Genomic DNA, 27,850 nt, shown 5'->3' with positions numbered 1-27,850 from the left:
ATCGACTCGCCACGGATCGCCATAGCTCAACTCGGATCGACTGGTTTTTCATTACAACCCAGTACTACCTTGTATGCGTGCTTGTCATCATAGCAATGCATCTGCGCGTCCCATGACATAATTAATATGCAACAGGAACGCTATACAGCAAAGGTGGACATCAAAGCAACAATACACCAGCTGTTCGATCTGTGGCTTTTGGCCCGATTCGGGAAACAAAAACGGTGGTTTAGATTTTCGTGAATGAGAGGCTCCCATGACTCATTGAGTGACTCTATTGACCAGCCAATTGGTGGCCTGCAGTCTGATGACATCACATTTTAGTACCTGCTTCTATCCCTTGGAACCCCGGGCAAGTAGGTACTAAAAAAGTATCCAGTACCAGGTACTATTACCAAATGGAAAACCCTAAAAGGCTGTGGCGAAAGGGGCTTTATAGCCCATTTTGATCTTATGTGAGCAGAACCAGTGAAACTCCCCTTTCTGTCAGAGTAAAGAAATTTAAACACACATTTAATATCTGAGATATAATATAAAACAAGACAAGTGCAATTTCAACACTATATATTAGTTTTTCTGTATGATAAAGAATTGCTGCCGTAACAAATGAAGGACAACCAAAGAGTGAGAGAGATGCTCAAAGAATAACCGTGACTCTCTGGGAACAAATTCTAAGAAATAAATGTATAAAATTATAGAATTTCTTGTAGCTCATTGCCCAGATTTTTTTTCTTTAACTGTTTCTATGACAGATAATAAAAGAGAGAATAGCTTTTATGTCATTTCTTTGTTAACTACTTAATTATTTTTGTGTAGAATGAATGGCCATGGGGAGGTCAGCAATTATTAATATCTATGTTTTCCAATTCCTTTGAGTTTTATATATGTTAATGTTAATATTAATATATGAATATTTTAATATATGTTAATTTCGCAATTCCCTTGCAAATGCAATGTTACGTTATCCATTTGTGTTTTACTCCAGGATCAAACAGATAAATTAACTGTACATGTGCCATACATGAGTGAAGCAAAAAAGGAAGCAGGCCTGGCAAAAAAAATGCTCATATGGGTTTTTGCTGACAAAGAATAACTGATGAAACACTGATAACTTCAAATTAAAAGGAAAGTGTACCCAGGTGGTGCAGTTTCACAAGTATTCTGTTAAATCAAATTAAAAAGATACTGTACATGTAGCTTTAGGGACCAGGCAACCATGGACAATGTCTGCTTATTGATGTATAGAAAAATCACCACATTTATGAAATGGTCAGTCTGAGACACTTAGACACCCCAAGGAAAGAAGTAATGAATCTCTTTGGGAAAAAAAAAAGATGATTGATTTTCCTTTGTATGCGTTTTGCTTTTGCTTGAGTTCACTATTGATTATTATGTCACATCATAAAGATCAAAGGAAATGACAGAAGGAAACAATGGCAAGGATAGAAAATGAGAAAAAAACTACTGTTTACCTTTCAGCAAACACTGAGACTGAGGTAACGTGATGCTGTCATGGACAGCTGATATACAGTGTGTGTCTGCTGCAACATAATTGGATTCCTATTTTCCAAACAAATGTTTGGCTTCTATGGCACAATGTAATTAACTTTATGGTATTTAGCTCATTTGCACCAATCATAGGAGCGATAAAGTCAAATTTCACCTAAGAGCTTAATAAGTTAATTTCCAACTGAATGCTTTATAAGTGAAATTACTTACTTCGCTTGGGTCTTTTATTAGCATAGAAACTCTCAAGTGGCTACGTAGCCCTGTGCAAAAAACAATGTATAAGTAGGTGGAATAATGTACCATAACTATTTATTCATTATTGTAGCACAAGAATGATTTGGTCCTTAGAAGTCTGCTCCTGTAACACAGAAAATACAGTCATTGTGAAAATAAAGTAACACCTCTTTAAATTCTTAGGTTTTAGGTATTAGGACATAATTGTTGTTCAGAAGCAACTTTGCAAACCTAGGCCATGTAGCTATCTTGTTTTTTTTTTTTAGAGAGAAGAAGCTTTGCCCTCTAATTCCTTCCAAACAAGCCATACTTTTTCAGTGTTTATCTAACTGTAATGTCATGAAATTTAAAATTTAATATGCTAAACAAAACCTATAGAATCTGAGTCGTAGCTCTTGCATTACTTTCATTTTCTGTGAGCACGGCATCTCTGATCTTGCTGTGAATTTGCCAGGAATTTTCTAAGCCTTCTCAGATTGATGGGCAGCAGCAGCTGCTGTCTGTCTGTGATCACTGCTTTATGTCTCTCCTCCATGTCATTTTGTCAACACACAGCCAAATACCCCAGACCAACATCAAAACTGCAAACATTTCTGATGTTAGAGAAGAAGTCACCCTGATGATCAATAAATCTTAGCTATTTACCCTTATTTACCTTAGAACTGAAACATGGTACACCAAAAGCAGAGATATAAAGCGATGTGAGTATGGTTATGGTATTTATGTGGATTCATGGTCTCTGTTATAATTCTTAATTTCCAGTATACTTTGTACTAGAGTTTTACCTGCGTGCTCTTTATTTCTGTGTCCCTCGTTGACTTAGTGAGTTGTTTTTATAGTTATAGTATTGTAGTTACTTCCTGATTTTGAAGGTTAGATATTTATGGAGATTTTGTTTTTGCACTTTCTTACTCTTACTCTTCCCTTTTTCATGCACTTGTTGTTGCCTTTATTTAGTCCATCTATACTTTGTGTGTGTGTGTGTGTGTGTGTGTGTGTGTGTGTGTGTGTGTGTGTGTGGCGCATGTCGTTGTTTGAGCTTTTATTTTTCCACTTTGTTCCTGTGCATTTGGTTTGTTTAGTGTTTTCCAACTTAGTCGTTTTCCTGTCAGCACTGTGCAGCTTTTTCTGTTATTTCTTTAGTAGTTCACAGCTTTTTTAATTCACTGACTGCCAACTTGTTTTTTTTTTTAGGCCTTTTTGTTCATCTTCTGAACCTGCTATGAAAATTAATGATCCAAAACATTAAGACCACTGACTGTAGTTATACAGTGAATTATGATGATTGTCTCAAAATGTAGTGCATGCGAGATCTTGAAATCAATGTGAGTCTAATGATCATGGCCAGATGATTGGCTCAGAGCACCCCAACTACCCCTGCAGTGTCAAGTGTAATGGTGCAATCTAGTCAGCGGTGATGGGTGCACCTAGCAACAGTGCTAACTCAAAGTCTAAGCATTCAAGTGACATTCACTAAGCATCACAGCATGGCCTCTTTTAACAGAACAATGTGTCCTACCACACTGCCCACAGTGTCCTCAGTAGAAGGAAACTGCGGAACTGACAAAATATTTAAAACGGTGGCTTGGCCTCCAAATTCCACAGATCTCAACTCAATGGAACGATTGCAACAGAAGTTTAAACATCTTTGTCTTCAGTAATTTCACCAAACCCCAATTGAAGCTGAGTGTCTGGACTAGACCAGTTGCAGGACGACTAAGGATGACTAAATAAAGAAAATCTCAATCACTGTCTACACACAAACACTATAACTCTACTCTAGAGGAAAGCTGTTAGGGGCCAAGCACTGTTTTATAGGTTGTACTATTCAACCCATGCTGTAGTGAAATGGGTTTATGTAACTGGATTTAGACTGAAGAATCCAAAATAAAGAAAAGAACCTTTATACTAAAATTCCTTAAAAAGAAGTAACAGACAGAAAAACAATTTAGAAAATCCATATTTCATTTTATTGGAACTGCTAGTATCTTGGTGACCACAAATTATCAAGTAGGAGCTATTTTTATGACACAAGGAGGAAAATATTAGGCAGACGGTCAAAATGTTTTGGCTTATTAGTGTATGTTAAAAGAAGGAAAAGAGGAAATACTACAGACACAGAAGCCCTAACTAAACACAGAGGAAATTCAAATTAGGCAATGCTGAGCCAAGTGAGAACACCACTTCTAAGATTTTGCCTAGAAATGATGTTGGAGACAGGAGTGCAAACAGAAACAGCATCCCTGCTTTCTGAGTCTTAGTTCCTGTGTCCTACTGTTTCTGTTATGTGACATACTAAAGGGAACAATTCTTCTGTCGTCCCACATCAGCGTGGACTAGTGATATGTTCAGCGTTCAAACTGAATGACTCATAATAGTAGAGCTTTAATGAGAAAAACATGCTTCTTCCTGCCCACATGGCTCAGTGCTGAACTCCAAAGAGATGGTGGGTGTCTATGGGATTCCATCAAGGCAGTGTTTTCTCACCATATGTCGCATACCTATAAAAAAGTTTCCCGAAATGCACAAGTTGTCTTGCTTTATCAATGACAAGCACACAGGTAAAACTGTGAGTTGTTTTTTTTTGTTTGTTTCTTTTTACAGATTCCAAGGGCCATGAGTGTCCACACACTGATTATCACAAGCTCCTGTGGGAGGAATTGATAGAGCAAAGACAGTGTTTCCACAAAGGCATTATGCTTTTCAAAAAGTCCATTTGTGGCGTAGGTGAACCACCAGTTTGAGGATACTAACTCACTGTAGAGATCACCTGATGTCATTTCAGAGATAGAAACAACATCAGGGCAAACACAGAAATGGAAAAGAAATGCTCTACACAAGACAAAAAAAAATCCAGCCATAACAGAAATCTGGTGTTCTTGTCCTGATAGCGGAGGGGGGAGTATTTCAAAGCTTCAAAATCTCTAGATAAGATAGCATTTGATGCAGAGGCCAGTCCAGTAAGCAGAAACACACCGAAAAATAACTTTTCCTTTTAATTCTTTGTCTTTGCTTGTTCCCTTTGCCAATCATCTAAATCTGATTTCCCTCTGACATCCCCTTTTCTGTCTCTCTCTTCATCTCTTGCTCACCTTTTGTCTCCCTCTCTTTAATCTGTATGTATTGCCAGCCACTGTCTCCATTCCTTCTCCAGGGGCAGTGGGCCAGCTCTGTGGCTGATCATAGTGATCCCTCCCTGAGGAATAGTCTGTCTGACACCTGGGTGACTGCCCTGGAGGTAGAGTCTGTCTGTGTGTGTCTGTGGTGTCTGTGGGCGTGTGTGTCTGTATATGTCTGTGTCAAGGGGCTAATGGGCAGCTTGAGGGGATTACCAGCTTAGCCACTGGGATTACTGGAACTTCATGCACGCACACACACACACACACACACACACACACACACACACACACACAGAGACAAAACAGTCATGTTTTCTGAAGCCATTACACTGACTTCCATCTATTTCCTGGAAATCTAACCTTAACCATACGTACTACTGTACCTTCCTTATCAGGCTAAACTGATTTACCATATGAGATACTATATGATACTCCTCGTCCCTTCTCCATAGTAAAGACACATCCCAACATCTAAGTCCCAAAACATGAGTAAGACTCGAGCACATAAACAGAAAAGGCGTGCACGCACATGTGTGACCAAGCACTCAAGCTCGCAAAACAGTCAATATTATCAGACAGGCTGACTTGTTTCATAGCCTCGGGTCTCATCGGTTTGCCATCTAAATCAAACAAAGTTAAGAGGACTGAACCATGACCAAGGCAAAATGGGTTTCACCAGGACCTTGAACAGCTCAACAGGTTTAGCACACAGAATAAAAATCTATTTTGAGTTTGAGTTGTCCATGGGCAGTGTCAGTCTCATGGATGGAATAAACTAACGCAATAATGACAAAAAGTCTGTCGCTCTAAAGTATAGTGGTTACCACATTTGCCTAACATGCATAAAATCCATGGTCTAAGACACAAGATTTAGGATTTAAGTGGCTGAGTATCCGACTTAAAAATCTGCCAAATCACACATGTGGATCCGTCTACTGTGACCACCCCTTGTGTAAAAGGGAGCAGCTGAAAAAACGAGGAAAAATAAGCCAAAACTGTAAAATTTAGACATACAATAAACCCATACTGCACAAATGCGTTTATTATGTTGCCACTGCTGAGAAAGCTTCCAAAAAAGACTTCCAAGTAAACACATTTGCATTGCTCTGAGTATTGAAACACTCACATTTGCATTGTCAGGCAAACATGTTTTTACAGCGCTGATTGTATTTAAAGACTCCTATGACTTTTTATGGCTGCAAGTTCTAATTGTTCTTCTTTCACGTAACTGATCAAACTGTCAAGAAAAGGCAACCTGACATCAGGCTATAGAAATGTAAAGTTCATCCAATGAGAGCTGGTACACAAAGTATGCAATAGACACGCATTACTCACTTACATTATTCTATCGGTTATTTCAATCATTCAGGTATACATATCGATCCACGTTAAGATTTAAAGGCTCTGGTAAGAGTTGTGGTGGATATGTTTTTGTTAATGTTTTAAATTAATTATAATTTTAATAAGCTCTACAATAAAAGAACCAGATGTGAATAAGCACACAGGTCACTGATCTGGCAGTTTCTGAAGTATTGCCCTCATCAAGCACTGGCAGGTAGCCTTGTTAGTATTTAAATGTAGTTATTGTAATGGAGATTTTATTGCACATGACTGATGAAACCGCACCTATTTTCTCTCATAAGACCGAACACACCATTCAGAAAAGGACGGGGAGGAATCAATTAACACCAACCCCAGGTGTAATAAACGCACACAGACATAATCTCAACAGACTACAGTGTCCACAGGATGACACAAAGAACAGGAGCTCCAAAGCCTCAAGAGAGCTCAATCACCAGGGGATTTGACTCCTGAATATTGTATTGCACTGTTAACGTTACTGTAATGATTCTAATTATAATATGTGCCAGACTGAGCTGAAAGAACAGAGCTGGTTATCAGTGCCGAATTAATGACATTTATTGGAAGAATTGAGAGAGAAACAGATTAGGTGGGGAGTGGTGGAGTCGAATTGTGAAAAGAGAGAGACACAGAGGACAGTTTAGAAACAGATATTAAGTAAAAGAGAGATGAAGTAGTGAATTACATCTATTCAATAAAAGGCAGGCTTAAGACAGAGACAGATTGTGAGAATGAGAAAAGATAAAAGTGAAGGTATATCAAGAGAGGAGTTCAGAGACACAGACAGTCACTGATATGAAGTAAAAATGAGAAATGCTTGGAATTATATCAATTTTAAGTAAAAACATACTGATTGTTGAGGTAAATTCTAGCTTAATGTGTATTTTAATGGACTTGGGACACCCTTCTTTCCCTGAGTTTCCTTTGTATAACAGTAACTTTTGTCATGTAAAACTATAAAAAAAAACTTTTTGAATCATACTTTGCAAAAATAAATGAGAGAAATTAACAAAAAAAGTAAGAGACACAGATGTAAACATGCAGTGATGTAATTGCTTCAAACAGAAATGTTTCTGATTTCTGAAATCTGTGTAACTTTCAATGAAAGGATACCTCGATGAAGCACAAACGCACTCACATCAAAAAGTGTCTTCCTGCACATTGTGCAAGGCCCAGCAATTATGCACAAATCAAAGCAAGGCCTCACAACAGTTTTGCTCAAGTTTTCTTGCAGTGATCGTTTACCCCAAATTGGCTACCTGATGGACACCCACAGTGCCAAAATGTTGTTTACTGCAGTAAAAGTTGGAACAGTTCTCCTGAGAAGGTTTATTTGTTTTGTTGCAGGTTTTGGTTTGTCTAAAGAGACTCGCTGTTGAGACTGTGGCTATTATTCCTATGTGTTCATTTAGAAGAATACAGAAGAATTTCTTCAAGTTCAAGTTCAAGTTCAACTTTATTGTCACTTCAACCATATACAGTTTAAAAATACACAGTGAGGCGAAACAACGTTCCTCCAGGAACCAAGGTGCTACAAGACATGTTAGTGCAAAAAAAAAAAAAATATATAATATATCTAGTAATAATATTGTGCAAAAGAGCATTTACAGGTTGGTGTGTGCGATGGTTTGGTGGTGTAGGTCAGTGTGTTTGCGCTTGTGTTGGTTAGTCAGTCCAGTCTCAATGTTTTGAGGTATTTGAGTTAAGCTGAGTGATAATGTTAGTGTATGTGTGTGTGTGCGTGTTTATCAGTCAGTCCCTTTTTGCTGAGGAGACGGATGGCTTGTGGAAAAAAGCTGTTGCACAGTCTGGATGTGCGTGCCCGAATGCTTCGGTACCTTTTTCCAGATGGCAGGAGTGTAAAGAGTGTGTGAGAGGGGTGTGTCCGATCAGCCACAATGCTGGTGGCTTTGCGAATGCAGCGTGTGGTGTAGATGTCCTCAATAGAGGGTAGAGAGACCCCGATGATCTTCTCTGCTGTTCCCACTATCCGCTGTAGGGTCTTGCGGTCTGATATGGCACAGCTCCCAAACCAGACAGTGATGCAGCCGCTCAGGATGCTCTCGATAGTTCCTCTATAGAAGGTGGTCAGGATCGGTGGTGGAAGCCGGGCCTTTCTCAGTCTTCTCAGAAAGAAGAGACGCTGTTGGGCTTTCTTGTGCAGGGAGCTGGTGTTGAGGGACCAGCCGAGGTCCTTCTCCAGGTGGACGCCCAGGAATTTGGTGCTGTCAACGATCTCCACAGAGGAGCCGTTGATGCTCAGCGGTGAGTGGTCGCCTCGTGTCCTCCTAAAGTCAACAACCATCTCTTTTGTCTTGTCAACATTCAGAGACAGGTTGTTGTCCTTACACCAGTCCGTTAGTCTCTGCACTTCCTCTCTGTACGCTGACTCGTCGTTCTTGCTAATGAGACCCACCACGGTCGTGTCATCAGCGAATTTAATGATGTGATTTGAACTGTGTGTTGCTACACAGTCATGAGTCAGCAGTGTGAACAGCAGAGGACTGAGCACACAGCCTTGTGGGGCCCCAGTGCTCAGTGTGGTGGTGCTGGAGGTGCAGTTCCCGATCCGTACTGACTGAGGCCTTCCGGTCAGAAAGTCCAGGATCCAGTTGCAGAGGGAGGTGTTCAGGCCTAACAGGCTCAGCTTTCCGATCAGTTGTTGGGGGATGATCGTGTTAAATGCTGAGCTGAAATCTATGTACAGCATTCGGACGTGTGAGTCCTTCTTGTCCAAGTGTGTCAGGGCAAGATGGAGTGCAGTGGAGATGGCGTCGTCCGTTGAGCGGTTATGGCGGTATGCAAATTGCATTGGGTCCAGTGAGGGGGGCAGCAGGGTCTTGATGTGTCTCATGACGAGCCGTTCGAAGCGTCATGAGAAAGTGATTTTTCTTCTGCACAAAATCACTTTAGTATTGCATGTTTGCCACTACAGCCTCCTGTAGTGACCATACAGAGGTCCTGCTGTGTTCTTGTTTAAGTTAGTTTTTCATGTTTAAATCCTCAACAATCTCTGTCAAACAGCAGGCTGGCAACAATGAACCAATTCAAATTGTCAAGCAACAAAAAGTGGCATACACAAGGGCATGCAGGGAGAACAACCTTGGCAAAAAAAGACATGCTAAGAAAAAGACTTCCTTTTCTGTTCCTTCCTGTCTTTTTAACCTGAGCAAAGCTATTTGGATCTTCTAACACACACACACACACACACACACACACACACACACACACACACACACACACACACACACACACACACACACACACACACACACACACACGCGCCTCTTACCCCCTACAGGGCAGAACTGATGCAGGAAGAGATGAAATACCACTACCTCAGGGATAAACACACCTCAGTTCACACTCACACAAAACCTCTCACTCACTCACACGCTAAAGCACACACACACATACCTGTGCATCTACATATACACTTCTCGCTGTCTTCCCCCAAAAATGTGAACTCGGTTTTGCTCAGGAATATTGTCCCGACATCAAAGGCCGTATTTGTTTCTTTTCACACCAATCACACATTGCTGTTTCCCATGGCCTTTGTGTTTGTTTGCCTTCTGCGCCTGTGTGCAGCAGGTGCATGTCTTGCTGTATGGCTGTGTATTTACGTTGCCTGTGTACGTTTACTTTGTGGCAGCGACCATGTGTCTCTCAGTTTCCGTGGATGTGTCTTGTGTGTTTAGGGAGTGGGTGGGTGTGACTTAGCCAGGTGTAAAATTGGTGCTGTAAAGGATTGAAGATACAAACTGGGTCAGAGTACAAATAGGAAGCAGGGAATAAAGTAGCCAGTATATCGCAACCTAAAAGGGGTAAAAATAGAGTTAACAGACACATCCAAGCTTTTCCTCTCGTGACATGTTTTTTTTCTCTGAATGTGTGTGTGTCACAGTAATGTGGCTCCAAGCATACGTCACATTACATCACAGATTTATGAATATATTTTGTAATGTCAAGATCAGTTCTTGCTCAAGAAATGAGATCAAATATATTTGGGAGTTACGTGATCAGATGACCATCATAATAAAAACATTTTTTTTGTGCTCTGTATTCGGACTACAGCACTGCTACTAGTTAATTTGCTGCATGTCTGCATTTGTATGTGCCAAGGTACACTAACATGAGCAAAAAAAAGGCAACAGTGGGAAGGAAAAACTTCATTTTAACAGGAAGAAACCTCCAGCAGAACTAGGCTCAAGGAGGAGTGTCCATCTGGGTGAGGGGAGGAAGACAGGACAAAGACACACTGTGGAAGTGAGTCAGAGATTAAGGAAATATAGGAATATAAGGAAAAAACAGAGTTTCTGTAGTTTTAAGTAGCTTAAAATTCAATTATTTTTCAACACAGCCTGCACTCTTTTAGGCAAGCTTTCTTGCATTTTCTTTAAATCTCAGGAATAATTCACCAGGTTTTTTGAAGGACATTTAAAGCTCTTCTTTGGATGTTGGCTCCCTTTTGTTCTGTTCTCTGTCAAGATGATCCCACATTGCTTTAATAATGTTAAGGCCTGTTAGTGTTCTATTTAGTGCTTTTCTACTCAGGTATAGTTTTACTGCATTTGGCATGTGTGTGGGATCATTGTCTGGCTGAAAAATGAAGCTACTGTGGTGTGTTGAGTGTAGATATAACACTGGTTCATTCCTTGAGCTAAAGGGGTTTTTTATGCTTGAGTGATTCATAGGTCAGTGTTAAATGGCTTAACAAACAAACAAACAGAGGCGGGGGTTTACGACACCAACTCTCTGCCATCTATAATCCAGTTTTGAGATCCCTTCCCAGACGCCTTAACGCCCACTCACATCCTGGGCCATCTGACCTCAGGAATTCGCATGATAAGGTGGGGCCAGGTTTCACAATGAACACACCCGAAACCCTGGCTGATTGGGACCCACACCCAGTTTCACACCTTGGCTCAGGCGATTAGAGGATCATCAGGGGGTCCTTTTGTCCCTCTGTGGGGGGGATACTCCCACTAGGTTTATATCTGGGACTCTCCACCATTTGACCTTAGAACTGAAGAAGCTTCTCGGATGAGAGGTGAAACATCTTCAAGCAACTTAAAGAAGTCCAGACGCTTTTCTTTGCAAGCTCCTTTGATATCACAAATATTATGTTTAGGTTTCCTCTTGTGGCTTTTATTGTTGAAATGCATCTGCACAAACCTAGTTTACTTGAGTAAATGGCTTGAAAACAGATTTGCTTGCACACAACAAATCTAGCCACAGGATGAAATGGACAGACTGACAGATTGCACTGATCAAATATTCATGCAGTGACCTGCTACAACCCCACATTTCTTTTTTTCATTTTGTGAACATGACTGTGCACTTACTTGATGGAAAACACAATTGTATCTGCATTTTGCACATGTAAAGCTACCATGGTATCTGAACCAGCACAAAAGTCCAAGCGAGTTGAATGAAAGCCACTAAGTCATCTGCCAGGATCCTACAGATAAAATATACACACATCAACAGTTTTGACTGGACATTCGGATGAAGAAAGGATAACACGAAGAGGGGGAAAAATCAAACAATTTAAAAATGAATCACAGAAGAATTCATGTATAATGTAAACGTTTACATTGAATCTGAGTAACTGTAAGAACCATGTAGTCACACCACAGCGATCAAATCCTAAATCTGGTAATTTCGCAATTTAATCCTGAAAGTCTGGTGACGGAAACCCCTTACTGTGTCTTCCATCATTTAATACTTGTATTTTATCCATCTATCCATGCATGGCCAAAAACTCTCAGATGCTCTCTTGGCGCTCACACATGATTAATTTTCAGACAGCTGGTAAAGTCTCTGAAGTCCCAGTCACGTCTTCTACTCCAACAGTTTATGTGCCACCTGATACCTTACCATGGTTTCAATTAAAATAAATAAATAAATAAATAAATAAAAAAAAAAAAAATTCAGTCACAGAAACTTGTGACCCAGTATCCAAAGCTATGCACAGTGGGAAAACTGGTATACAAATATTGTGCTAACCCACGTCCTCAATGACAGAGATGTTAACAACATGCACCATGGGTGGCCACTACCCTGTCTGTGCACTGCACTGTCCAGTGCTTTAAATGTATTGTTCAGCTGAGCAGATTCAAAGGGAAGCATTTGGAAGGAATGTTGAGCATGACCCATGTTGCTCTTGATGATGACCCACTGCTCTTAGTTGCATTAAGTAAAGCAGATTTTTGACTTTGGTTTATTTGATTATCTGGCCTAGAAAGTCTGAAAACCAAGGGTATTTGGCATGAACTGCATGTTGCATAAATAATTGGAGTACTGTGTTGTTCATGCAGCATTCCTTGAAATAAATCAAAACACAGACCAACTAAAACTGAGAAACATGTTAAAGTACTGTTTCCACTGACTGCCCATGAAGTTGTAGGTAGTCATGTAAAAAACAAAAAAGAAAACAAACAAAAAAACCCTCACACCTTTTTTTCAGAGAAATAACATGATTCATAGTGTATTAGAAAACGTCTGTTTCTCTACCAGAAAAAGACTATATGGACGAAAGTACAGTGACACCTACACCTCAGCACTCAGCGACCCCACTCTGTAAATTTACATGGTCTGTAACTTTATGGCTGAGTTGCTGTGTTTCCTAAATGGTTTTGATTTGCAATAACACTACTTCACTTTGTCAAGACACTGTGGATCATTTGTGAATTAGAGTATTTTTAAAAAAAAATAAGTTATGCAGAAATTCCAGCCTGAAAGCCTGATTTGAGCCAGTTACTAATTGCATAAAAATGTCTTGAATGTGCTAGTCACAGTGTGTGATCCCCAGATGTTTCCTGGCTTATATGAACTCCATTCATCATATCTATTTGTTGCACCAAGATCAAGAAGAGAACAGGCAGGTGAGACCATCCCAAAGTTCAAAACCCAGTTTATCACAGTCAATAATTTTAACTTCCAGCTAGAGTCAATAAATAATCGACTGGGGCAGAGAGGAACTGTTATTTCAAAGTTGCACTGGGGCTTTTTTTTAATCATGCAGAAATCAGGGAAGGTGACCTTTACTCACTGATGGCAACTTGCAGTGGGAAAAATGTTTTTATACCTTGATTAATGTGATTGTAGAAGAAATTCACAAATAGATTTAATTTCCAGTTGATAGACAGCATCACCTTTGATGTTGTCAATAATAATAGTTATTTAAAAAGAACAGATATTTACTGTTAAAAAAATGCTTTTACTTTCAGATACTAGTCAAGGTGAGACAGGTGGTGACAAAAATGTAAAGATGTCATTTCAACTTTACCACAAAGAAACCCAAGAATTTAAGGCTTTTTAACTGAAAAAGAAAAAAAGAACGGTGACAGTTTTAATGCATTTTTTAAAAAAAAAGATTACTTTTACAGCAACGGTCAAGCTTGAACCATGAAACCCCAAATAACTGCTTTTAGGCTAAAAACTATTAAAAAGTTGAATATTTTAATATTCATATTTTCAATAACACAAATTCTTCTTATTTTTTATGTATCGATTGTGACACCATACCTATATAGCTGAGATGCAGTGCAGGGCATTTTACTTTTTTTTTCCAGTTCTCAAATTGTAAAGGATTTGGAAAAAATATGAAAAAAACCAAAACAAAAAGAAGGAATAGAGAAATGTGTCTTTTTCTAAGCTCATCGAATATTTTTCTATCCAATTTAGGGTCGCAGGAGCCTAAACTGTGTCACAGGGTGAGAGGCAGGAAACACCCTTTACTGGTTGGCTGTCTATTACAGGGCTAACGCAGAGAGACAGACAACCTTTCACACTCACAGCCAATTTAGAATCACCAATTAACTTAACAAGCATGTCTATGGACGGAAGCCAGAGCACCAGGAGAGACCGCCACACAGAAAGGCCTCAGTCAGCTGGAGGACCTTACTGTGAGGAGACAGTGATAACTACTGCACCACTGCGCCACCCCATAAAATATGTTTTTACTGAGCAAGGTCAAATATTTGCATGTGTGTGAGTGGGAACAAATGACTTGCAGCGTATCGTGCAGTCTTCTCCAGTGTATTTAATCACTTAAATTTGTATTATGTTGACAATGAAATTACAATTTGTTGCTATGTGTCTATGTCTGTTTTAAGTAATGAAAGAGTGAAAAAGAGACTGCAGGAGAATAAGCCACAGGTTTGGCTTACGTAGCAAGGCGACTGGAATTATGCATGCCATAAATCTTCCCCACAGGCACACACATACACACACAGACAAGCACAGACAAACCTATGGACATGAATGCATTCACACAACACATTATCTTCTGTTATCTTAAATAAGCAAAGAATCCTAATCAGCCAATAAGAGCACAGAGGGCATCTCTGACTTTCTCCCAGCTCCAGTTTCTTTAGACTGGAGTCGGGAGAAAGTCTCTTTGTCTTTGTGGAAACAAGAATTTTATATAACCTGGCAAAAATCACCTAGTCACCTTATTTCCTTTTGTATTCTCTTCTGTTTTGTTCCATTCTTTTCCTCTCTTGTTTAATTAACTCTGTATGGCAATTTGGGCCCTAAACGCCACGTCCGAGAAAGGTTGATTAGTGCAGCTCGCTGATTAGAAATTATGCCTGTTGAAGCTAATGAAAACAGTTCATTCCCCATGACAAGTATCAAGGCGACTCATTTCATTTCTACATGACCCAAATCCTTTTTCCTCAACTGAACCAAACCAGATTTTCTCTCCTGGCACTATATTGTTGGTAGTTGCCTCACACGTGCCTGATGTAATTAAAGAAATCTTTCCATCAACAGTGGAAGCTTCTGTTCATAATTTGTCCGATGAGATATGCAAAACAAGGTTGTGACATCAGACCTTATATTATATGATATGCGGATTATCTGATTTGAACGAAAACTAGAAACTGCTTTGTTGGGACTGTGGGGCTGTGTGGTTTGATCAGACTTCACTATAAGCCTTTTAGAAAACAAGCTTAGCCAACTTCAAATCCATTACAAAGTGAAGAAAAAAACACAAAGAAAGAACAAAATATTGGGAATTTTCTTTCGTGTGGTTGCTTACCTTGCTTTAGCTTGGATAGTCTTCACTGAAAAAAAAAAAAAGTCGTCCCACATGGATGACCAAATCCACACAAAAAAATAAAATAAAATTCACTTTCTGAGTCACAGTTGGTTTCTATTTTTGCTTGTTTATTTAATTTGAATAACTGATGTGACCAAGACATAGAAAACTTAGTGAAGCATCAAACAAAACAGTTAATAACAGCTATGCTCTATAAACAATGTCTTTCTTCCAATACTAAATTGGTTGCAATGTTTGTTGTCTTTTATTACTTTGATTATTTTCACTCACCAGATTTGGACGTGAGATGTTATTGATTAGCTGGCTTATAACAATAAGTCCATCTTTAAGGGATGATTTTGTGTGAATGAACCACAAAAAAAATTAATTTGCATTTATATAATTGAGTTACTTTTTGTGAACCAACATCCTAAACACTTTGTACAGTGTGCAGTGACATTTAAACATTTAAACAGTGTTCTCACATTTCACAGTTAATAAAATAACAAAAAAAAATTCATTTCAGGGTTAAAGGAACATGTTGAATGTGAATAGAGTCACAGACAGATGCTATTAAGCTCCACTGATTGACTGATAAAATCATACAAGTAGAGTTTAACAGCTTATCTAAAACAAGATTCTTTCAGGGTATTGTGTTTCTTGCAAGAAGAGCTCAATAAACTAATTCAATAACTAAAGGAAGCCGCAGTGGCAGTGATTGCTGCCGCAAACCAAATGTGGATCACCCTGTTGCTATCAAAGGTCATTTAACACCATGTGAACATTGCTTAAAAGAATTCGGGCAACATCCGTAGTGTCAGTATCTGTTAGAAGGACGTTTTCTTTTACTTAAGCAATTTGTATTGATATTAAAACTCAAAATGTGAGACGGATCTCTGCATTTTTTAGTTTATTCAATGCTTCATTTTTAATGAGATTATAGGATGAGAACAGTTTGAAGCTTTAAATGTTTTCATATTTCTCTCCTTTGACAAAATGAACGCTTGCTTTAAAAAAAAGAAAATGAAAAAAGAAAAATTGAAAAGAATAACACATAAAACCTGCCCTACCTGGTCCTGAAGTTAGCAGGGTGGGGATGTCCGTCGTACAACGACAGGAAGTCATACTCTTCTTCTATGGCAAATGACAAGAAGATGAGCTGGATTCTACTTCCTTCCTCTCCAACAATGACCCAGGTGCAGTTTGCTCCATTTGGGTAGCCATAGGGAAAGCCAGGAGATTCTATACTGCCATTTCGACCTTTCAGTGTACCCCCGCATGTGTAGATAAAACCTGAAAGAGAAAAGAGATTTGAGCACATCTTAAGTTAGAGGAAGAAAACATAAAGGTGCCAAACTGAAGTTGTGACCTTAAGACATTATAATAAATCAAGATAATTGAACTCTCAAAATGTTTAATGTTCATTATTCAATATTTTAAAACGTGAAAGAGTGATGATGCTAGAAGTTTCACCTCCGTATGTCTGCCCATTGTGACAAAAGGATTTCGTAACTGTCGCACAACTATTTATTGTAAGTGCAGCCATGAGTCTTCCTCAGCACGTGCAGTTGCAACAGCATCAGTGTGTAACTGCCAGTGTATTAAAGCTGGTTCAGTTGTCATTATGACAGAGTAGTAACTGCATAGCACATTCAAACTGTACACAAAACCACACATACGCACACTAACAAGTACTTATTACTGCCTTTTTTAAACACAACCATTAGAAGTGACAGTCAATTATTCATTATTATTTTATGTAAGACCACTAAAAAGTCAAAAGAAAAAAATATATACAAAACATTGCTTTTAATGAATGAACTAAGAAGCAACGAGTCAGCATGAGTGATATTAAGTAGGTCAGCTTCGTTTTGATATATCCTGGTCTTTGATGCTGATCTATGATTACGTATTAATAGAAATATATGAAGATCATAGAAGTAAGTACTTCCCAGAACTTCTTCTAGGGTAGCGCTGCTTATCTATAGTTTGTGATGCACTCCTTCACAGTGAGGGCATGGGGCAGGGGCAGGACTTCAGAACAGCACCCCAGGAAGTGGTATTCACATTCAGCATGGGGTGCTTGAACTCGGGTCCCCCGAGTGACTGGAAACTCTTTTGCCACTGAGCAACCTTTCCAGCTCACTTAAAAGGTGAAATCAATGAGAGACCGGTGCATTCTCCTGGATTCATCCTATGGGGATCTGCAAGATCAAAAGCTGGCAATTCCTTTGTTTGCTGCTAATCAATTACTGACATGTTAAAATGCACAACAAGCAAAGGGGTGTGTCAGTCAGCGGCAGTGCCTTTGAACATGACTCGGCAATTTATAGCTGTACAGAATAACCATTTGCTTTGTTTTGTTGAGACATCCATCTACAACAACTGAAAATGAAAAACGACACCGATTACGCTCTTGCTCGCACCATACAACATCAAAAACAGTTAATGAATTCTTCAGGGATGGAGAAGATAAATACTACTTGATCTTAATGAGCTCCTATAGGCTCTTTAAATGACTTTGTTTATGTGGTGGCAGGCTGGTAGCAGGAGGAGACAAAGAAAGTGGGTTTAGGGGGGTGGAGGGGTGCAAACCTGACATCTAAATCAACTACAGCACAAAATATTGGTGCAAAATATGGGTCTAGAGGGACAGGTGCAAAACTAACTTCTAACATCAACTACAACAAAAAATCTATATTTTTTGTGACAACAGTAAATATGCTTTTCTTGCTTCCCAATGCTTTTTTCCCTGTGAGTAAAGCACTGGATAATCAAGCAATTGTGAATGATATTAGTGCAGTATTAGACTTAAACTATGGTCAGTCATTCAGAACTCTGTTAGAAGTTATTAAAGTTCAGGTTTCGAGTTAAGTAGTCATAAAGGATGACGCGTTGTTGCTAAGAAGCACTGCTTGTGGTATTCTACTAAAACAGTAAAACTACGAGAAGTGTAATTCCTGCAGACATTTTCTAATGATATGGCAATAAGTTGAAAGAAAGGTTTAATACAGCAACAGTGATCCTTTGCACTTTCTTTTATAAGGTTCATGTACTGATAAATTAGAAGTGAAGCTAATCCTGCTGCTGTACTTATTTTAAATCTCTCCGGGTTACAGCACCTGCTAAATGCCTAAATTATAAAATGTAAATCTAATTGATCTCCTTGGACTTTACAGTTCACATCAGTATCATTATCTTCTCCCTTTGATCTTAATGATCCTTTTATATCAAATACACTACAGGTGCTAGATGAAAACCTTGGAGTGTCCAGGACTGAAGTCGGTCCAGGCTACTGCTTGCAATGCTCTATCGATCCCCGATGGAGAAACTGTTCACTTCTTGTACTTCACAGGGAGGTGAGATTGCAGAGTAAGCTCACAGAGGAGAAACCATTGTTCCTGGTAAGGATTTAACATTATTCTGTTGAAGGACACTACAGCAAAGACGCTTGCTGTTATAAATGCATGTCTTCTTGCCAAGAAAAAATATTACAAATTGCTAAACATTTATGCCTGTTTTAAATAATTTTCCCATTAACCTATAAAGGTGTTGTTAGTCTTGTTTTTTAACCATGTACAATCAGCAAACATTCAAATGAACAGAATAAAGAGAAAAAAAGCTTTAAAATAGTTTTCAAGAGCCTTTAATGCCACAGTTGTTTGGCTTTGCTGTGCTGTTTTAGCTATAAATGAAAGTGTTTTGCTGAAAAATGCTATTATTGGATGTTCAAAGTCCTTTAAACTTCTAGGCTTTCATCAATCTCATCTGAGTGCAAAGCTCAAATCAGGATGATCATCCCCCTGACTTTCATGTTTATGAGCCTTGTTATTTACCATGGCAGCCAGGGCCACGGGGACAGCAGGGACGATCCCGCTGGATGCTTTTCGAACCAATTATCCAAGACAGCATCCCAACCAAAATGATGTGTGTCTGTCTGTGCGCGTGTGTGTGCGCGCGTGCATCTGTGTGTGCTGATGTCTGTGCGTGTGTGGTGTTTGTCCAACCCTCATTTACCCAGACTATTCCAAGGCTATCACAGTGACAGATGTAATCACCAATGGCAGCCTTGGCTCCAATTAAGGGCTGGTATCTCTATCCCTTCACAACCAATCAGAGATGAGATGTTGGGCAACCGGGAGGGACAAGCTAAGCCATATGAGGGGATACCTGTGCACAAACACGCAAACCTACAAACCTAACATGCCGCTGGTCACCCTGTCTACATATTTTTAATGAGGTCAAAGGAGTGAAGAAGAAAAGGGAAGAAAACAACAACAATAAAGAAGAAGACTTTGCAAGGTACAGCAAGAAAACAAGATACTTATCTGCCATTTTCCCAGTTCAAAACTAGAAGGCCCATGTGGTTCTTAACCATCATACAATGAAATGTTTCAAGGAGAGTTTAACAGAAACCACAATTCATAAAGGGAAAAGATATGAACACAAATACAAAGAGCAAATGTCTTTGATTTCTTTGAGTCTAATCAAGTGATAACTGATTCAAATGATTTTTGGATAGTACTTGAATTTGGATTTGTCTGTTTTTTAGACTTATTTGCTTGGTGTAGCTTATTTTGCTTTTGTTTCTAAACAAAATTGAACATTAAATGTGAAGTCATCACAATATGCAAATATGACTTACAATTCTGTGTGTACTTACAAATCTAAGGGTATCTTTGCCTAGATTAGGCAACTTCATTATACAGAAAACCAAGGACACAAGGTGGGGTGAATAAAGAGCGAAAAAGAGACAGAGGGACAGAGATGGAGAGCTGAATAAACAAAGAGAAAAGGACAGATTTCCCCCTCGTTCATCACTGCGCAAGAATGAAAGGATGATTTAAAACTCATCACTCAGAGGGTGCGAGAGAGTGTAGGAGGAGGAAAGAGGTAGAGAAAGAATTGAAAATATCGAAACAGAGAAAAGGGAGAAGTAAAAGGAAAAGAAGGCTAGACTCAGCGGAGGAGAGAGAGCGAGAGAAAGGGAAAAGCAAGCAGGAGACAGGGGTAAAAGAGAGACTTCTAATTATGGTGACTACCAGACCGAAACTGACAGCCCCTCTACACACATGCACACACGCAGATGCAGGCATAGAGTCACAGACAGACAAGCATACATGAACACACACGTAAACACATAGCTTCACATGCACGGGGCAATTCCGAGGAATATACACACAAATCCATGCATCATTCACACAGCTTATTGAATATGCTTGCCATTTAAACCTTTTACACGTTATTCCATTTACTTTGTTCACAATTCTTAGCTTACTCCCCTCTTGCCCCCTACTCCCCTCACACACAGCACACATGAAGCGTCCTCTCAAACCCTAACCTTGCTAGTTAACCACACACATTATCTATAATGACATCCTGAAGTAGCATTTATGCTCATCTGACTAATTGTCTGTTTGGTTTTAGTAACTATATTGGGTTTATGTACTCCCATAGCTAGATCAGGCCAAGTTTGTTTTTGTTTATAGCAGACTTATTGCTGGATAAGTCGGTGAAGCAGACAGGAAAGGAGGGAAAGAGAGCAGGGGGAATGACACGAAGGAAATGGCTCGGGGCAGAATGAAACCCGGGCCTCTGCAGTGGCCTTGCGGCGTATGGGTCGCCTACTTAACCCAGTGAGCGAAACTGGCACCCGATTAGGCTGATTTTGACCCATAGCAGAGGAGGTTAAAAGAAGTAGCGAGACACACCGAATTGAGTCAGATTTTGGCAAACACTGTGAAGATGAAGTGTATTTTTTGCCTTGAAAGTGTGTCATAACTGGACCTATTTGTTGTGCAAAGTCATTATATCCAATATAACCATGTCTGTGGAGTGACACTGCCCTCCACAAACAATTTAGCACATGCAAACTTTGCTTATAGTCAAATACAGGCCAGGTGTGTTTAATTCTTAAAGGGATTTTGAGTAGGAATTCATTTAAAGGAACACATATCCCCCTGAAGACTTAAAACGAGATGCTAATTGGCAAACAGTAAAAGATTTGTGGCTGGACTGGGTAGCTCCCAGGTGTGAGTATCTGCGCTGGTGCTAATGAGGAACAGGGTTTAGCTGGAAAAGAGCATGCGTGCTCAGCAAAACCTTCCCTGGATAAAGAAAGCTTAAAGACAAAGAAGAAAATCTGCTTCGTGAATTGAGTGGATTTAATTAACCCTGGTCTACAATATAAGCTTGATCTCTTTTCTCAAAGCAATATCTCATCTTGAATGTCTAAGATAACACTCCAGGAAAAAAAGGAAATGTGAGATTAACAAGTGACTTACCCCAGCACTTGTCACACCATTGTGAGAGAAGTCCAGTTTTATGGACAGCTAATTAAAGATATAGTGTAAATTTTGGACTTTAAATAACATATCAGCAAATATTTTGAGAAGTCTAATTCAATTCAGTTCTGTTCAATTCAACTCAGCCCCACAATAGCACAGAGACCCCAAAACTCAGACGACCCCATGTGAGAAAGTATTTGGCGACAGTGGGGAAAAGAAAAACTCCCATTTAATAGGAAGAAACCTCCAGGAGAACATTTCTCCTGGGGGGTTAATCATTTAACTAATGATTAAATGCAAACTGTTTGCAAAGCCCCCAGCAGCCTAGTCCTATTCAACATAACCAAGGCAGTGTTTAGGGTAAAGTGATCCAGCCATAACTATACGCTTTACCAAAGATTTTAAGTCTGAGCCAGTAGTCTGAGAGCAAAGTGCTCTATTTCTTTTCAAAAATAAAATTGTTCTGAATAGCCAGTGAATGTGAATACGATTGTTTGCGTGCATGCACCCTCTGATGTTAAAGATATTTCCCAAATTACATTGGGCAGAAATTCTGTTTCAGTTTTTTAGGCTCAAAAGCTTTGTTGACACTCTTATGTTGTTGCAAGATTAATCTGTGGTGTGGGAAAACTTCTAGGTTCATAATAGGCTGGACCATGTACCACTGAGCAATGATTTGTGATGGAAGAGTAAATTTGTGCAGTCGCTAAGACATTCAAAATTGAAAAATAATGCCTCAAATGATTGTACACTTGACTATGGCGTCTTTGAGCTTGCAAAATAGACTTCTGCTTCGCACTTTATTTTCTCAAGAGTATCAGTAGCAACGCCCACACACGCCCTGGTCCGGAAAACTAGTGCAGGCTGAAAGAATCCTTGAGCCTTTAAAGTCAGTGAGAAAAGCATCATCATGAAGCTAGGGAAATGATATTAGTCAAACTGAATATATAAATTAATAAAAATCTGCCATTGCCATTCAGTAAGATAATTTGACTTTACACGTTCTGAAATAAGCTTGATGATTCTGAAGGGGTGAAATCAATTACTAGGCTTGTCATTTTGCAAAGGGAACCCTATGATCACTATAGCTATTTCCACATGGTTCTGACTGCTAAATGAAGAAAATGTGAAATTATCCTATTTTTCATTTGAATGCAATCTGCACTACCCCCTTAAGGTTTCTGGGCATCCCCATTTCCTGCTAGGGGGTGGCAGCAATGTCTCCATATGAGACATATCTGTGTGGGTGTGCACACATACTGTAAAATAAAATATTAGCCATATCCTGAGCAGTGCAGTGAAATTACACAAATCCATCCCTGAAGAATTTTTTTTTAAAGTTTAAATTCCTTTCCACCTCTATGCCATGCTCTGTCTGTCTCTCCTTCTCCTTCTTATTGATCTCTTTCTCTCTCTTTCTCCCTTCATGTCTCTCAGGACCTCTGTGGTACCAGATTCGCTTAAAGGGATACTTCGTCTAATCTCACACACACTCATTTATGATTAAAGAATGGATTTCCCAATGGAGCAAACTGACCAAAAAAAATAAAAAATCCTTGCAGACATACCAATCATTCAGTGAGTATTCAGATCACAACTGCACTCAAAGCACCAGAGGACAAAATATAATGCATGTATTGGTGTGCACACGTGTGCATGAGTCCAACGTTAGTTAATTTAAATGAGCTGTGCATGGCTCTGGAAAATGATTGTATCTGTAATTGTCTTGTGGTGGTTTGGGATGATTGAGTGAAAGAAAGATGAAGAAAATTAAGGAGCGGTGGCAGAAAGGTAGATAAACTGAGAAAAAAAAACGATGACAGAATGAAGAGTGGAGTGCACAGGAAGGGAAAATGTGAGGAAAATGAGAGAGAGCAAAGAAAAAAAATTGTAACAGAGAGAGACATAGCCAAAGAGAGTAAGCATGTTTGAAACGTCCCATTGGTTCCTGCTGTCAGGAATGCTTGTCAGCCAAGAATTAGACTGCTCCACACTGCCACTGACTGACAGTCGGCCTGCGGTCTAGACTATACCCTGGAGTGGTAGAGGCTAAATAAGGGAAATGCCTAGAGAGAGACAGAAGGAACACACCGGGCTGAAAATCAATTTATAACACTGTCAGTCAGGGGAAGGAGGGGGGGGCGATGGAGTAGAGATAAAGAGAGAGAAAAAGAGAACAACAAGAATGAGACACACATAAAAGTAAAGACAAAGACAAGATTTGAGAGAACAGTAAACAAATGGGACTGATGGAGAAAAGATGAGAACAGAGGGGACTCTTGCTGCGTTAAGGGAATCAGAAAGAAAGAGATGATGAAGCGGTAAAGAGGAGAGGTACATGGAGAAATATACAGACGCGTGGTACTCTGCTTTTATGCAGCCACTTCAGGAGGCAGAACCTCTTTATATAATACAGCGCTGTGGGGACATAATCAGCCTAAGATAATTTAATCACTACTGTTCCAAAAAAAGGAAAACAGCACTTGAATGCTGTGACTGCAGAGTCAGCATACATTTGTTTAGCTATTTCCTGGTGATAAATTTTGATAATGTCGTTATAATTATCTATCTGATCCAAAAACATCCTAAACGCTGGCTTGTTACCACTAAATTCACTACACAACACTGCATTCTGTTACTTTAAACGGAAGATATTAAAGGAGAAATTTTTATTATCCCAACTTGTCCATAATATACGCAAGTATTAGATATTACTATGAGTCCAGAGATGAGCAGTTTTACTGTCTCCTCACTAGAGCAACAACTTCAACCAGAACCAAGGTTTAAACTTTAAATGACAGCAGAAATTATCAGACTAAGGTCCTGTAAAACTGCTGTAAGCATTTGTAAGGAAGCGTGAGGCAAAGCTGCACTATACCGGTAAGTCATATTTTAAGATCGTAAATATAGGTTACTGAAGAAATGAAGAAAACTGAGGTATGATTTATTCAGCAGGGTCAGCCCTTCCATCATTGCCTTGGTATAAGGTAAAATGGTGTGAAAGCTAACAAGTCTGCTGTCCCATGTGGCTTTTGTTGTCTAGAGTTATTTTGAGGATGAGCACTGTCTGGTGAGATGTGAGTTAAGCAAAAGCCTGTGTGCAGGTGTGATGCCAGGGCGGTGGAAGGGACAGAAGGTGAGACAGAAGACGAGATCAGGCCACGATATACCACTGATCTTTGTGGGTGGTTACAATTTTCAACAAAATAGGGACTTTCTAAGATAGTGTAAAACATATTTCCGCTCACCTATTTGGACTAAAACTTAAAACCTGCTTGCTGCAGTGTGTGGGCACCCATTGTAGTTTAAAAGCACAAAGTATGGTTACATCACTCCCTTTGTAGTGATAAAGGAAGCACTTTGTAATGGTTATTATATATCTAAAAAATCTAAGCAGAATGAAAATCTGAAATAAACCAGAAAAATACAGAATGACTGTTGAATATTTCTCGAATGTATTAAAAAGCTTCACCTGTCAATCAAGACATCTTCAGCAATCCTGTAGCCTACTTTACACCATTGAGCTCAAGAAAGCCAGTCTTTATCAGACTCAAAACTGGCCAAACGAATGATGGAATGGTTGAATGGAAACCATTAGTGCTGTTGGTGACTTGTAGAAACACAGATTTACTGTTGAGGCCATTTAAAACTGTGAAGGGCTTTTATGCCCTCCTAGAAGATTATATGTAAATGCAATAAATAATCCAACACCATCTCAATTCATTGTTACTTTCATCTTTATGCTTTTACATTTTGAATGTGATTAGCCTTCCATAGTCAAAATGCATCTTCACAACCGACTTGTTCCTTTAAGGCGTCTTCCACATCTTCTGAATGTTGATGGCAAATGACAGCATGTTTTTAACATACTAGTGGAGTGATTGAAAATCCCCAGCATAGTCCTGAAGTAAGTGATGCAGGGTAGGGTTTTTATTGCTTCTATCACCTTTTTGTAGTTCCTACATTAGCTAAACAGTTTTCACTGGTGTGAAAACTCATGCCAGGAAAACGTCATCATTAAGAATTTTAAATTATAGATCAGTGTCAGGTCTCCTGACATGAAAATATCATGCAGGTTTTGTTGCACATCTTCTACTGGAGCCAATTCATCTGTTGCATTTGTTTCAAATTGCTCCAATAACCAGCAACGACTGTGTGACAAAGTGGCTAGGACTGAATTCGTTTACCATTTGTCACTTGCATATATTGTTATTTTGTGTTCTGTTATCTTATAGTCAATCATAATGCTTTAATGTAAACACAGCACATGTAACTTTGCCTCTGCATACTATCCCGGGTCTGTTTGTGGTAGCATTGGTTCCATTCATTACATCTGTGCAAATGTTCTTAAAGCTAAATGTCACTTCATCAGTAGTTGATTTGAATCTTTCGTTTGTTTATACTTACCATTGTGTGTTCCTTTGTGCAGGTCCTATATGAACAGGAAGGGCCGCCCCAGTACTTCCTGTTTTTATAGGACATGATGTCATTGCTCATGTCAATTGGGTGTAACCAAATGAAGGGGTGTTTCTTTTGTGTAAAATTGTTTATTTCCTTTAAAATAACCTCATGAGTCAGAGAATGAGTTTGTTAAGTGGAAGAATGATTATATTCCTTTTTCTTTGTCTAGACTGTGTTATTTAGTCTACCCTGTTTTCTCAATGGTAGAGGTTAATGAGGTTGAGATGTGAATGGAATTCTGTATAAAGCAGGTGAGATTTTGACTGCCAGGTTCTTCTGTTTCGTGGAATAACTGTTGAAAGGCAACGCCAGAAAATAAAGAACACTTAAAAGAAACTTGAACAGTCTGCAGATGCTGTCTCTCTATCACTTTCCATGCTGCTTATGTTATGCTACCTCACAGACTGTACAACAGACTTTTTTCGAAAGCGGAAATGTACAAACGTTCAGTGGTGTTTTCTTAAAATGTGATGCTGGATATAGTCAAAGTCCTTCTAGAAGCAAATCTGACCCTCTTCTTTTTTCAGCTGGTGCTTTTAGGGGTCGCTACAGTGGATATTCTGCCTCCATTTCATCCTATCCCTGACCTCCTCTGCATGAACTCTCTCACTCATCCATGACTCTTCTCTGTGATTTTCCTCCTGCCTGGCAGCACCATATTCAGCATCCTTTATGCGATATATGCACTATACCTCCTCTGCACATGCCCAAACCATTTCAACCTTCCAGTTAAGTACTTCAAAAGCTGCATTCTTTTTAATGGCCATCAGGGGGAAATACTTGTGGGTTCTTTTCCTACAGAAGTCTATATGAAAAACGCCACTAGAACTCTGTAAGGACCCAATCAGTTTATGGTCTCTGTTACCAGTGTACCAAATAAAACATTAACTCCATTTGGCAATTTATGTGTCAGGCAGGAGAGTTACGCAGGATAATCGGTTTCACAGTCAAATCCAACGCTTGCAAATCACATATGGGTTCAAAACACCAAGATAGCGATGGGAAAAACACCCATTGTGATGCTTCAAAACAGGAACCCAAAGACCAAATTGGTAAAAATGGTAAATGGCCTGTATTTATATAGCGCTTTACTAGTCCCTAAGGACCCCAAAGCGCTTCACATATCCAGTCATCCACCCATTCACGCACACATTGGTGATGGCAAGCTACATTGTAGCCACAGCCACCCTGGGGCGCACTGACAGAGGCGAGGCTGCCGGACACTGGCGCCACCGGGCCCTCTGACCACCACCAGTAGGCAACGGGTGAAGTGTCTTGCCCAAGGACACAACGACCGAGACTGTCCAAGCCGGGGCTCGAACTGGCAACCTTCCGATTACAAGGCGAACTCCCAACTCTTGAGCCACGATCGCCCCATGTAATGATAGCTACAGCCATCTTTTATATTATCTATGGTTTAGAATGACCAATAACCCCCCCCCCCCCCCACACACACACACACACACAACCAGCTTAAAACGTTTTTCACAACAAGCTTTTAAAAAGCTTCTTTCTCAGCCTGGAAGTTATACTACTACCATTATTTTGCAAATTCACCTATTTCAATTTATGATTCCTTGACTGTCATCTCTCTTTTTGGTAACATCAGAATCTAAGTAAAAGTAAAATCAAGTAAAAATTGTAACAACTATGAATAGGAATATCAATTCTGTTTTATTCTATTCTACTCTATTCTATGAAAAGAAATTACAGCCGTGCACTGGAAATGAACATTAGTATTATGCAAAAGCACAGTGATAAGCCATGATATTTGAAAGGTATGTTTCTGACTGCAGCATGCTGACTTTTATGGCGGCTGGCGAAATAGC

General features: G+C 39.4%; 1 protein-coding gene across 1 annotated transcript in view; it reads right to left on the bottom strand.

Annotated features, from left to right (window-relative positions):
• The window catches only part of csmd3b (CUB and Sushi multiple domains 3b), a 324,793-nt gene extending 308,199 nt beyond the window's left edge, over nt 1–16,594 (bottom strand). The window contains exon 1 of the mRNA XM_085446982.1: nt 16,344–16,594. Within this exon, the coding sequence (XP_085303108.1) occupies nt 16,344–16,594 (251 nt within the window). The remainder of the gene's footprint in view (nt 1–16,343) is intronic.
• Between the last annotated feature and the right edge of the window lie 11,256 nt (nt 16,595–27,850).

Source organism: Copadichromis virginalis, linkage group LG22 (genome assembly GCF_057382275.1).
Source record: "Copadichromis virginalis isolate Kocher_CV1m ecotype Utaka linkage group LG22, C_Virginalis_male_GT1.1, whole genome shotgun sequence".
NCBI lineage: Eukaryota > Metazoa > Chordata > Actinopteri > Cichliformes > Cichlidae > Copadichromis > Copadichromis virginalis.
Note: the sequence above shows the minus strand (reverse complement) of the source record. Positions and strands in the feature narration are given on the sequence as shown.